The sequence below is a fragment of the Misgurnus anguillicaudatus genome, chromosome 3 (genome assembly GCF_027580225.2).
Source record: "Misgurnus anguillicaudatus chromosome 3, ASM2758022v2, whole genome shotgun sequence".
NCBI classification, from domain to species: domain Eukaryota; kingdom Metazoa; phylum Chordata; class Actinopteri; order Cypriniformes; family Cobitidae; genus Misgurnus; species Misgurnus anguillicaudatus.
Genome location: NC_073339.2, coordinates 12951855 through 12964844, shown reverse-complemented (window position 1 = coordinate 12964844; position 12990 = coordinate 12951855). Strand labels below are relative to the sequence as shown.

At 36.3% G+C, this 12990-nt stretch overlaps 1 protein-coding gene across 2 annotated transcripts in view; it reads left to right on the top strand.

Annotated features, from left to right (window-relative positions):
• The window catches only part of evi5l (ecotropic viral integration site 5 like), a 48130-nt gene that overhangs the window by 19521 nt on the left and 15619 nt on the right, over positions 1-12990 (top strand). The window contains exons 10-16 of one of the 2 annotated variants that reach the window (XM_055204733.2): positions 244-304; positions 1440-1493; positions 1953-1985; positions 2497-2637; positions 10517-10633; positions 10743-10883; positions 11028-11189. In XM_055204733.2, coding sequence (XP_055060708.2) covers positions 244-304; positions 1440-1493; positions 1953-1985; positions 2497-2637; positions 10517-10633; positions 10743-10883; positions 11028-11189 — 709 coding nt within the window. The remainder of the gene's footprint in view (positions 1-243; positions 305-1439; positions 1494-1952; positions 1986-2496; positions 2638-10516; positions 10634-10742; positions 10884-11027; positions 11190-12990) is intronic. The other variant, XM_055204732.2, reaches the window with a different exon arrangement.

The following is a 12990-nucleotide window of genomic DNA, read 5'->3' as shown; positions in this document are numbered from 1 at the left end:
CGTGCAATAACAGTTACAACGCTTGAGTTTATAAATGTACAAGTAAATGCCGAAATTACCATGAAAAGCTGTAGAAGTATTGTTCATTGTTAGTTCAGGTTAGCTAATGCATTAATAGCTAATTGTTAACAAATGCAACCTTATTGTAGTGTTACCATGATATGAACTTAAACTGTTGAATGAGATTTCTTATTAAAAATATGGGAAGGTTTTAATTTTTAATTATTATATTTTCAATTACAGGTTAGAAAAGGAGTACACCACCATCAAGAACAAAGAGATGGAGGAACAGATTGAGATTAAGGTTTGTAACTAGGTGTTGAGGACAAGTCAATTGTACCTGTATTGTTTCAGAAATGTTGTTCTTGTTGCTGTCTTGGAAAGAAAATATATATTTTTTAAAGGTGACTTTATACATTTCTAATTTCATAAGAATTTCAAACAAAACATACAATTATTAGAATGAAAACAAGCATGACAATCCACCCTTAATCCCAGATGTCACTGAACCAAAAGCTGATTGATACAAATTAGTCACTAAAATGTACAATAGTTTTACTAAAATGTAGAATATTCATGAATTGCCATGAGATTGTGTTGTAATAACAGATGGCAAAACAATCATTGCATCATTGGAAAAACAGTACAAAAAAAACAAATTATCAGTTTTTAATCAGATTGATTGCTTAATCGGATTGAAAAGCCTTCATGTAAAATCTTAATCAATACGATTGAAGTCGATTGGATGCAAATTTCGATCGTATTGAAAGGGGTGGTGTAGTTCGATCTGTGATTCGATCAGCAGGAGAAAGTATATTCATATAAGCATGTGAATAGTTGTGTGGATGCAAAAATACTTTGTGCACATGCACAGAAGAATTGTACTTAAGTTCACTTCTTATATTTACGTCATTTTATCAGCGAGTTGATTTTTTTCTGCATGTTAAAGATCGAAGGATTTCGTTTGTTAGTTATTGCCATTTGGGCTGTGAAAAGTCATTGGGATGCTTTTAGGCTAGTTTTGAATGTTCATCGGGACGTTTTTGATATGCAAATCTGGCAACCATGGTTGTGCGCTTGCGCAGACGTTCGGATTATATAAAATTTACTTGTAAACAAACATTTTAATCAGATTGCAATGTTTAGGATGCATGTAAACTGTACTGTCGTAACCTACAATCAGATTAAATTCAGTCGGATTGACAAAATCAGTTTAATCAGTTTGATTCTGTATTATGCTTCCACGTTGTGCCTATCAACATGCTTTAATAATATTAGGTCCTTCCTTGTCTGGTTTTGGACATATCCTGCTCTGAAATTTAATGTTACTTCATGTTAATCTATTGCCCCTACATATAAAACAGTGAAACATTTCCTTGACCACATAGTCGTGTGATATGAGCAGTAGATATTCTTATCTCCATTATTTATTTTAACAGAGACTGCGTACAGAAAACAGACTATTGAAACAGAGGATTGAAACGCTAGAGAAAGTACGTGGCCCACTGTTGTGTGTAACATGCATGAAACAAAATAGCTTTGATTAGCCTGTGTTTAAGTAAGCTGTGTAAAATCTTTCAGACTTAGAGCATGTACTGTAGATCATAACAGAAAGTTAGCTGTGCTACTTTTGTGTTTTTCTTGATGGTAAAGTTTTGAAATCTTCTTTTTCTCTGCCTTCTTCTGATGAAACTTCCCCACAATTTTCTCTGAAATCTCTTACTCCGTTTCACCACCAACCAACTCTAATTCCTTTATATTATATTGTGTTTCAATATGTCTCCACTCAATTCTTCCTATTCAACCTTCGAATTTTAAATTTCCCCATTTTCTTTGTGTGCACCTTTAAATTCCAATGTCTCTTTTTTTGCTCATCCATTGTTTCCTTTTCGCTGTCCTTTTCTCACAACTCTCTGTCTGTTCTGTCCTTCCTTTCTTGTGTGCTGTTGTAGGAGAGTGCAGCATTAGCAGACAGGTTGATTCAGGTACAGTAATTGTCAAACCAGCTGCACACTTATCCCTCATTCCTTACTTTTTCTCATCATCCGCTCCCTCGCTTCCTCTCATCATCCGTCCGTATATAATTCACTATTCCTCCTGGCCCTCTGCTGCCTCCTGTTCACTTCTAAAAATGGGCTTGATGCATGACAAAATGGTTTTGTGTTTCTCTCGTTCTGCCTTGACAGCACATTTAACTGTTATGGGTGAAATAATGTTCCAAATGAAAGTTAACCCTGACACTGTACACCGGGAGTTGTAACCTTGCATGTGGGATGTGGAAGAATAGGTGTGCATCAAGGTTCTGTGTTAGGCCAATTTCTTTTTCTGTTATTCATAAAATTCAATGGGTTTCTTGAATTAATCAGATTTCTTCATTGGTTGTACGTCTCAGAGCTATCATTGCATGTCGCCTGTTTCATTACGTTTATCCCTTTAACCTCAAGTGTAATAAACACATTTCCAAGATTTCTTCTCACTCCGTCTCGCTTTTTTCAGGGTCAGGTGACACGAGCCCAGGAGGCAGAGGAGAACTACGTTATTAAGCGTGAACTGGCCGTGGTTCGGCAGCAGTGTTCTTCTACCAGCGAGAGTCTGGAGAAGGCACAGGACACCATAAGAGAACTTCAGCAACACAAGGTAGTTTTTTAAAAGCAGTGTGTCTCATAAAAAACATTCAAAAATCTAGCAGACTGCTGATTTTCTGTAGTCAGCATCAGCCACAATTCCCACATGGCTAGTCAACGGAAGTGTTTATTTGCTTGTGAAACAGATCCAAAATCTTGACACATTTGACAACTAAAAATGCAAAATTTCACTTTTTAGTAAAATTAGGAGCAGTTTCCCAGACATGGTTTAGATAAATCCAGGACCTTATATTAGGACATTTAAGTTGTTTTTACAAACATACCTTACAAAAACAATACTGGTATCCATCTTGAGATAAAACAATGGCACTGATATATGTTTTAAGGTATGCCAGTGCAAGATGTTTTAAAATTAAGGCAGCCCTTAGATGTTTATGTTGCTATCTATGTTGTGGATGTGTTCTTTTATATTCAGTTAATAAAATATTATTATTTTTATTTTGCAGTTGCCACTATTGAATAGATTTATGTAAATATCAGCCTTTAAAGGTGCCATAGAATGTAAAACTGTATTTACCTAGGCATAGATGAATAATAAGATGTAATGTTTGTTTCCTCATTTTTATGTAAACCTCTTGCACGCAAAAGACTGCTGGAAAACAGGCCAATCTCAACATAACACCAACTGTGACATCACAGCCGAGATGTACGCCCTAACATTAAATTAATTTCAAAGATGTTTACTAATGTGAGCTACTGGCATGAGCCTCAGAGCAGAGCAGAGCTCAACATTATTATTCATTATTCATGACCCTTAGAAAAATAGACCATTTCATTCTGGGGACAAATCCTAGGGTTGTTAATGGACATGTAAAACCATCTCTGGATAATTTTTGCACTTAATAAAGCCACATAGCTTTTTATGTAAATATCAGATAACAATTTAACATAATATTTCAATGCATTCTTTGGCACCTTTAAAAAAACATTTGGCCACGTGTCAACATACGGTAGTGGCTAGTTGGTTAGCCACTTACAGGAGCATGCAGGATTAATCTAACAAGGGTAAAGTGTTACTACAGTGTAGTAATGGAGCATTAAACTAACTAATATTAAGTTAGAGCAGTGTTTCCCAACCCTGTCCCTGGAGGCACACCAAAAGTTCACCTTTTTGATGTCTCCCACATTTGACCCCATTATTTATGTATTCATTTTATCTTGGAATATCTGCTAATGAGCTGATTAGTGGATTCGGGTGTGTTTGAATAGGAAGAGTTGGAAAATGTGTAGTGTAGGTCTGTAGCGTTTTTAACCACCACGCAAATGAATGGAATTTACAACACAGTGGAAGTAATAGGATAATGACAAAAATGTTAGGCCTGTATACATGTATGAAGAACATATATAATGAGTATACTATGTATATATGTAAAAATCGTAGATTATTATGTTTATCATACACATGGCTACAGACTGTACGCAAGCTGTTGCTGGTCAAAAGAACTGTTTTCCCACAACAGAAATACCCTGAACTACACCAGTCACCAGGCAGACTGGGTCATTGACAGGTCACAGATTGTTTTCTGGTAAGATGTTTGCAAATGACTAATTGTTCATACGGTACAGTACCAAACTGACTGTTCAGACACATTGTTCGATTTTAAATTTTCATGTCAGGGTTATAAGAATGGGCGCTGCCCTGTGGACACAAGCAGACAGGGTATTTTGAAGATTTAGCTGTGAGGGAAGGCCATGTGTGAGAAGATGTCAGGGTGTGGTGTGTGTCATGTCAAGTGCAAGTTGTGAATATAAAATGTTTCACACTTTCAGCAGCACTCTCTGGTCACATTAATTTTCCTGTGTTGTTGTACACTTAGAACTGACCACCGTCCCATATAGGTGCTGATGTCAACCAAACTCAAACACGTTCACAGAAATCCATACGTGCTTGTACAGTGGTGTGAAAATGTGTTGGCCCCCTTCCAGATTTTTTATGTTTTTGCAAGTTTGTCACACTTTAATGTTTCAGATCATAAAACAAATGAAGAGTTTGGTTCCAAAATGCAATAAATCCATTTTGGTTAATTTGGGTAAAAAAAATTCTATAGGCTACCAAGAAAGTGATGAAATGAAAACCAATATTTTCTGTTACAAACTTTCACATAGCATCTTTAGGTTATAATAACATAAAAAATGTAAATCCATAATTTGATATTCAAAGATTTATTATAAATTATATTTTTAATTATATTATATTTTTTTCCCGCAAAATGCAATAATTCCATGACAAGTTTTTTTCCAAAATGCTATAAATCTATTTAATCAATATAAAAGTTATTTTTTAAGTAACAATGTAAGTTGACCGACATATGACAGCCTCTGAACTTGGTCAATACTAATACTAATACCATATATACAGGCACTGGACCAAAAATACATTCAATCAGTCATTACTCCCAAAATGAATTCAACAGGTCATCTTGTTAATGCTATAAATCAATTACAACAACAAAAACAACAAAATGTCATCATGAACAAGAATATGAACAAAATCACATTAGATCACAGAATGTCCAAAATTACATTTCCCTTGCATTCAACTTTCAAATGTGCATTCATATTTGCCATGTTATATTCATTTAGTTGACTAGTGATATACACTGATAAAAAAAATCATTAATCGAATTAATTAAAACACTTACTATGTCAAAATATTAATAACACTTTCATTGCTGCTGTCATCCTTGGGACGTAGTCGTGGAAGTTTTTTGACAGCGATCAGCCGGCATTGTAAATTTTGATGTCTTACGTTTCTTTCCAACCACAGAAAACCACCACAGATTTATCAATGCCATAAAAATTATTTTGTTTTTGTTTGTTTGTTGATCACGAATTACAAAGTAGATGAGGAAAACTAGGATTCTGTGTGTATTCAAAACACCGCCATTACATTGTGTGAAATTGTGCGCTGTGATTGGTTGAGCGGATTTATTGCATTCTGCAGAGAAGGAGGACTGGCGTTTGTCGCAGTTTGAAAAAAAAAGGTGACAAAATTTCACGGCGTATATTGGATTTTGCGTAAAATGAAGAATTTACTTTTTAATACTGACCTGATACAATAATGATTTTGACGGTAAGGTTTTGGAACCAAACTCTTCAGATTTAAATATTAAACAAAGATAACACAAGTAAACACAACATGCCGTTTTTAAATGAAGGTTTTTATTATTAAGGGAAAACAAATCCAAACCCACATGGCCCTGTGTGAAAAAGTGTTTGGCCCCTAGACCTAATAACTGGTTAGTCCACCTTTAGCAGCAACAACTGACATTAAGTGTTTATGATTACTTGCAATGAGTCTATTACAGCGCTGTGAAGGAATTTTGGCCCACTCATCTTTGCAGAATTGTGGTAATTCAGCCACATTGGAGGGTTTTCAAGCATGAACCGCCTTTATAAGGTCATGCCATAGCATCTCGTCAGGACTTTGACTAGGCCACTACAAAGTCTTCATTTTGTTTTTCTTCAGCCATTCAGAGGTGGACTTGCTGGTGTGTTTTGGATCATTGTCCTGCTGCAGAACTTAAGTTTGCTTTAGCTTGAAGTAATGAACAGATAGCCAGCCGGACATTCACCTTCAGGATTGTTTGATAGACAGCAGAATTCACGGTTCAATTTAACACAGCAAGTCTTTCAGGTCCTGAAGCAGCAAAAAAGCCCCAGACCATCACACTACCACCACCATATTTTACTGTTGGTATAATGATTTTCTTTTTCTGAAATGCTGTGTTACTCTTACGCCAGACGTAATGATACACACCTTCCAAAAAGTTTAACTTTTGCATCGTGAGTACACAGAGTCTTGGGAATCTTTAACATGTTTTCTTGCAAAACTGAGATGACCCTTTTATGTTTGTTTTGCTCAGCAGCTTTTTTGTCTTAAAACTCTGCCATGCCGGCTATTTTTGGCCAGTCTCTTTGTTATGGTGGAGTCATGAACACTGACCTTAACTAAGGCAAGTGAAGGCCTTCAGTTCTTTTGATTTTGTTGTGGGGTCTTTTGTGACCTCTTGGATGAGTTGTCGCTGTGCTCTTGGGGTAAGTTTGATCGGCCGACCACTCCTGGGAAGGTTATCTACTACTGTTCCATGTTTTCGTCAATTGTGGATAATGGCTCTCACTGTGGTTCACTGAAGTCCCAAAGCTTTAGAAATACCTTCATAACTTTTTCAGACTGATAAATCTCGATTACTTTCTTTCTCATTTGTTCCGGAATTCAGGCCTGGGTGTGGCTAGAGAAACTGAACTCAGGTGTGATAAACCTCAGGTGTTTTTAATGATCTTTAACGTTAAAGTAAGTAGTGTGACAAACATAAAAAAATCAGGAAGGGGGCTTTTCTACACCACTGTATCCCTGAAGTATTGTTTTACAGAGCCGTACATCTTTGTATTATATAATTCGTGAAATTTAAAACCGTGTGGGTAGGGTTGGATATTTAGGCCACTTATTTGGCCTAAATATAGAGCTTCTGGTTTTATAAACCAGAGTAAAAGGGGGTCACCGTGGTTGACATGAAATTTTGAGGGCATAGAAAAGTACATATTTACATATACGGTTTTAAAACATACATTGGCATTTGCGAAAGTGTTATTGTAATCAAACCAGATCTTCATATCTGTCAGCACTTCGATTTCTTATGTGTAAAGTTCATTTCCGGTGCACCGCAGCGTATCTTGTCAGAAAAATATGACAGCGGTTTAGTTTCTAGTGTCCCATGTAAGTGTTTCTGTGATAGGAACATCTGAGTAAAATAAGTATGATTAAAGTGACTCGTAAGACTGTAGCGAGGTAAGAAACAGAGAAGTAAACATCTGTGGGAACCAGCGTTCACACAAGCCTCCAGACCAGCCCACAGCCCCCTCTGGTAGGCCACAGTATATACACATAGTGTGCAACATACTCAGATCAACACTGCCACTTCAATGATAGATAAGGCTGAAATTTGTCACTTGCAAAAAGTGTTGCTGTTTTACAATCATAAGTGATTTTATGATAAGGTTATATGTTAAATTTGATTGTGTCCCTGAGTAAAACACAAAACCTACCTGCATTAGTTATAAAACAATATGCTATGAAATTTCTGATGATTTTACTAATAAAATTATTTTATAATATGTGTTACCCTGAAAACCCAGCTAAGGTCATTTTTTGTGATTTTATACATAAAATGAACCTACATGATGTAAAGAACATTCTGTGAATATCTACTCTAGAAATCTTTAATATTGACTTAAGTAAGACCATCATGAAATAAATGGTTGAAATTTCATAATAATCAGATTAGGAAACTTTAGCCTGGCTTTCACAGGCAGCACACTGGAAAATATAGTTGCTGTAAATAGTTTATTAGTTTAATTGTGTATTGTTTACTGGTGACATGTAGAATAGAGAACTTAGAGACACTCCACTTTTTTGGAAAATATACTAATTTTCCAGCTCTCCTATTGTAAAACATTTTATTTTTACCATTTTGGAATTCATTCAGCTGATCTCCGGGTCTGGCGGTACCACTTTTAGCATAGCTTAGCATAATTCATTGAATCTGATTAGACCATTAGTATCGCGCTAAAACATAACCAAAGAGTTTCAATATTTTTCCTGTGTCAAACTTGACTCTTCTGTTATGACATCATGTATTGAGACCGACGGAAAATTAAAAGTTACGATTTTCTAGGCAGATATGGCTAGGGAACTATACTCTCATTCTGGCGTAATAATCAAGGACTTTGCTGCCGTAACGTGGTTGCAGTAGGCACAATGATATTACACAGTGCCCGAAAATAGTCCCCTGCTATTGAAGGTTACTAAGGGGACTATTTTCACCTACTGCGTAATATCAATCAGCTCGTTTACATGCACACCAATAATGCGATTATTTCCAATAATGCGAGTAAGGACTTAATCGCAGTAAGATGTTTACATGACTGGAGCTAACCTCTTCACTCCGGTTTACATGCAGTTTTTATTTTCGGATTATTCACACATAGCCCAATGCAGAGCACAAATGATGAACTCGCATATATGGTCCACTGTTTTAATTTACTTACGTTAAATGACAAACACGTTGTTATGGATGTATTTCATTATTCCGTGCCGTGATGAAGATATAAATATGACAGTGCCTTTAAAGGGCGTTCACATTAAAACGATATAAAAATATAGTTTTACAAATCGTTTTATATTAAAGATAATAGCAGAGTTCACACAACAACTATAACGATAGCGATTTTGGCACATGATGAACGATAAACCATTGACAGCCAATCAAATCTATTTGAACTTGAAGTGCACGCGCACTTAAATGCAGTAAAGCTTATTCATTACTGAGGTCTATAACACAAAATTACCTCAGGTATACAGTGCTGATGCAGTTGCTGTGAAATTCACTACTTAATGCTTTTTCTACCACACTGACTACGCCAAAAGGTAAGATATTATTACACACTACTACATTCATTGTTCAGGTACGCGAAACGCAGCGAGTTGAGGACATCTGCTGGTTTCCCGCTGTGTAAATGCAACAAGAACAGCTCTATTCAGTGACATGTAAACAATTGCAAAAAAGTTTTTATTACAAGAAATATCCAATAGGTAAGGCAGAGTTCACGTAAAACTTCCTAATGTCAAGTTTAAAACGAATTTGTGCTTAAGGTGCGTGACTAAAACACACATGCACTTAATTAGTGCTGTATAAATGCGATTAAAGTGTTTACATGGACGCATACTGCGATTATAAACGGCGTACGCCACCTCTTTTAATGCGATTATACTTACTGCGATTATGAGCTTAATCGCATTATTTTTATCTAATTATTGCGCTTACATGAGGTAAAGTATAATCGCAGTATTGACAAAATCCCATTATAATCGCATTATTGGTGTGCATGTAAATGAGCTCATTGTGCCTCCTGCAGCAATGTTACAGCAGCAAAGTCCTTGATTATTGAGCCAGAATGAGAGTATACTCCTAACCATATCGGCCTAGAAAATCACAACTTTTAATTTCCGTCGGTCTCAGTACATGAAGTAACTACAGAAGATTCATTTTAAATAGTAAAAAATCAAAAGTCTTTGGTTATTTTTAGGCACAATGCTAATGGACTAATCAGATTCTACATATTGTGCTAAAATTGCTATGCTAAAAATGGTATTGCCAGACCCGGATATCGGCTGAATGGATTCCAAAACGGTAAAAATCTAATGTTTAACTCTAGGGGAGCTAAAAAATTAGTATATTTTCAAAAAAAAGTGGAGTATCCCTTTAAAGATCCCATTCTTTCTGTGTTTTTGAAGCTTTGATTGTGTTTACAGTGCGCAATATAACATGAGTTCTTGTTTACGTGTAAAAAACGCGGTATTTTTCACACAATTTACTTATCTGTATAGCGCTGTTTTCACTGTCCTCAAAACGGGGTGATGTCTTCCTTGTCCGATGAAGTCCCTCCTTCAGAAATACGTAACGAGTTCTAATTGTGTAGTTTGTTTAGTGTGTTGTGATTAGATAGCAGCTTAGCTTGCCGTTAGCATAGCTAGCGACTGACGTATTCCTGTGGCCGAAGGTTAGTCAAGTAGAGGGCTGTAGTCCAAACCAGGCATTCGCTGTAGGCTTTGAAAGGCTAATTCTGTTTAAGAAAATATATCGCCTGCCAGTGAACTTTGAGCTTTGTCATTTTACAGGTATTTTTTATGCTATTATAGCAACATTAAACACTAACTAGAGTTTAAAAAATGGGATCAGAAAGAACGTGACCTTTAACCAATGGGCGGCCAGATATGTGTCTAAGCCACGTTTGACAGTGAAATAAAAAAACATCCATTTTATGAAAGAAATTTGAATCAAGTTTAATCCTTTCTCTCTCTCTGTTTGTAGTTCACAGCGGAGTTTGTAAGTGGACTACAGACTCAGTTGGAACAATCTCGGCTGCAGGAGGCAGAACTACTCGGTGCTCTGAAAGAAATGCAGGACAAAGTTCTCGACCTGGAAAAGGTGTGTGTTTCGTAATTATTTGAGTCAAAAACGAATGAATGTTATTAGATTTTAAACCGAGCTTTTAAACCGGAACATGTGTTTTTATCTCTGTGTCCGTCTATTGTAGAGGAACAACTCTCTGCCTGATGAAATTAATGTAGCTCAGCTTCAGGATGAGCTGAAGCTTGTCAAACTGAGAGAGCAGGAGACTCTACGCTCCTTCAAAGAGATGCAGGAGGCCGTTACTGACCTCAACCACTGCTGGCAGGTGCAGCAACTCTACACAATCCCACTGAACTCCACAAAAATTAGTAGTTACTCGTTCCTAGTGAAGTTTACACAAAATCTGCTGAACTCTCCACTTCCTTACTGAACTCCACACAAGACCTATTAAACTTTCTTTCTGTCACAGCATCATACCTCTCGTGCAGGAGGAGGTCATTGGAAGGAGTCCCCTAAGAAGAATGCATTGAATGAGCTACAGGATAAACTAATGGGCATGAGGCTGCGAGAGGCTCAGACTCAGGCTGAACTTAAAGAGGTCAAACTTAAAAACCTACAGCTGGAAAGTCAGGTTTGAACACAATTTAATAATAACCAACCTACTGCCATAAAATATTACAAATAAATTAAAGTCGGGCTTGCTTCATAACAGTGTTTCCAAACAATCGTGTCAATACTGCTATGTATTACCATGAACTTAAAATGCATTGTTACGACCAAATTATGATCTTATATTAAAGGAATAGTTTGTCCAAATATGAAAAATGTTCTGTATAATACCCTCATGCCATCCCAGATGTATACTGGGCGGTTTCCTAGACAATGTATAGAATAACCCAGGAATAGGCCTTAGTTATATTAGGACATTTAGGTAGTTTTTACAAACAAACCTTAAAAATAAAACCATTACTGGTGTGCATCTTGAGACAATATATGATATTGATATATGTTAAGACATGTCTGTACAAACTGTGTTTTTAAATTAAGGCAGCTCAAACATGCATTTTAGTCTGGGACTAGAATAAGGCCTGTCCGGGAAACCACCCCTAAAATTACTTTCTTCAGTGGAACACAAATTAAAGTTGCCATGAAATGGAAGTAGCGATTGCCTTATTTTCCCCGTGGTGGCGTATATTCAAATGAAATTGGCTTCTGAAATGAAATAACGCAGGGCTGGATTTGAATCTGTCCATCGAGATCTGATTAGATCATTTGAAGCTGGATCGTGTTGCTAATTGCTAATCGCAGCAAATCTTCTTCCGGACCCCGCCCACCTGCCATACCATTTGACCGGAAGTAAAGAGAGACGTTTTGAGGAGGGGATGAGATTTGCGTTTTTGATTAAAGATTATGAGGGCACATTAATAAAAAAAAAAATGAAGCTCACACATAAATCATTTGTAAAAAAAACACAATATTACAAAACAAATTCTAGTTTTTCATTTTATTTTCATAGCGACTTTAATCATTTTATTCTTATATAGGGCACAAAATGGCACCAAAAAAACATCCAGCCATCATTAAAGTAATACAAATGAGTCCAGTGGGTTTATAAAAGTAAAGCAATACAGAAAAAGAAAATATTTTGCTAATATTTTGAGCTTTTTAGCATATTCATGGCAACCTACAGATCAGCGCAGTCAATTATTGTTGACAAGTCGATAAAGGCGAATCTCATATGCATGTTTCAGTCTCGTGACGGAAAACCCATATAGACTGTTATACAGGATCACAGTTAAGCATCTGGCCTGAAGTTAATTTCTGTGCTATTTTATCGGTCTGACTATCGATTAAACAGACCTCTGGAACAAATACCTTGTGGAAAATACAAATTTTCAGTTTTCAACAGACGAGGGAATACATTAATTTTACACATTAACGTTTAGCTTTAGCTATGATTTGAACCAAGATAATTTACTGCTTATTTATTTAGCTTGTTATCAGATATAATCTACTCCAGTGGTTTTCAAACTGGGGCCGGGGCCCCCAGGGGGGCCGCGAGATGGTGCCAGGGGGGCCCCAGTTTTATGACATTTTATGAAATACATTAATTTATCATGAATTCTGTGTAGTTAAATCTAAAAAAATAAGGCTACTAATCAAAAGCACTACTTTTTGTATAAGTTAATGTTTTTTATTAACATTTTGAGTTTTAGAACAATTTTTTGTCACAAATTTCCTTTGGGGGGCCGCAAAGGAATGTACCTTACACAAGGAAGGGCCGCACGCTGAAGAAGTTTGGGAACCACTGATCTACTCTAAAGGGACTCTGTTGTTATTGACTCTATGCGGAAGTCTACCTAAAGTTAAGTTCAATCCACAAAAGCTGTTTGTTTATGTTGTTACTGTCTATAACAACTAGACATGATAAA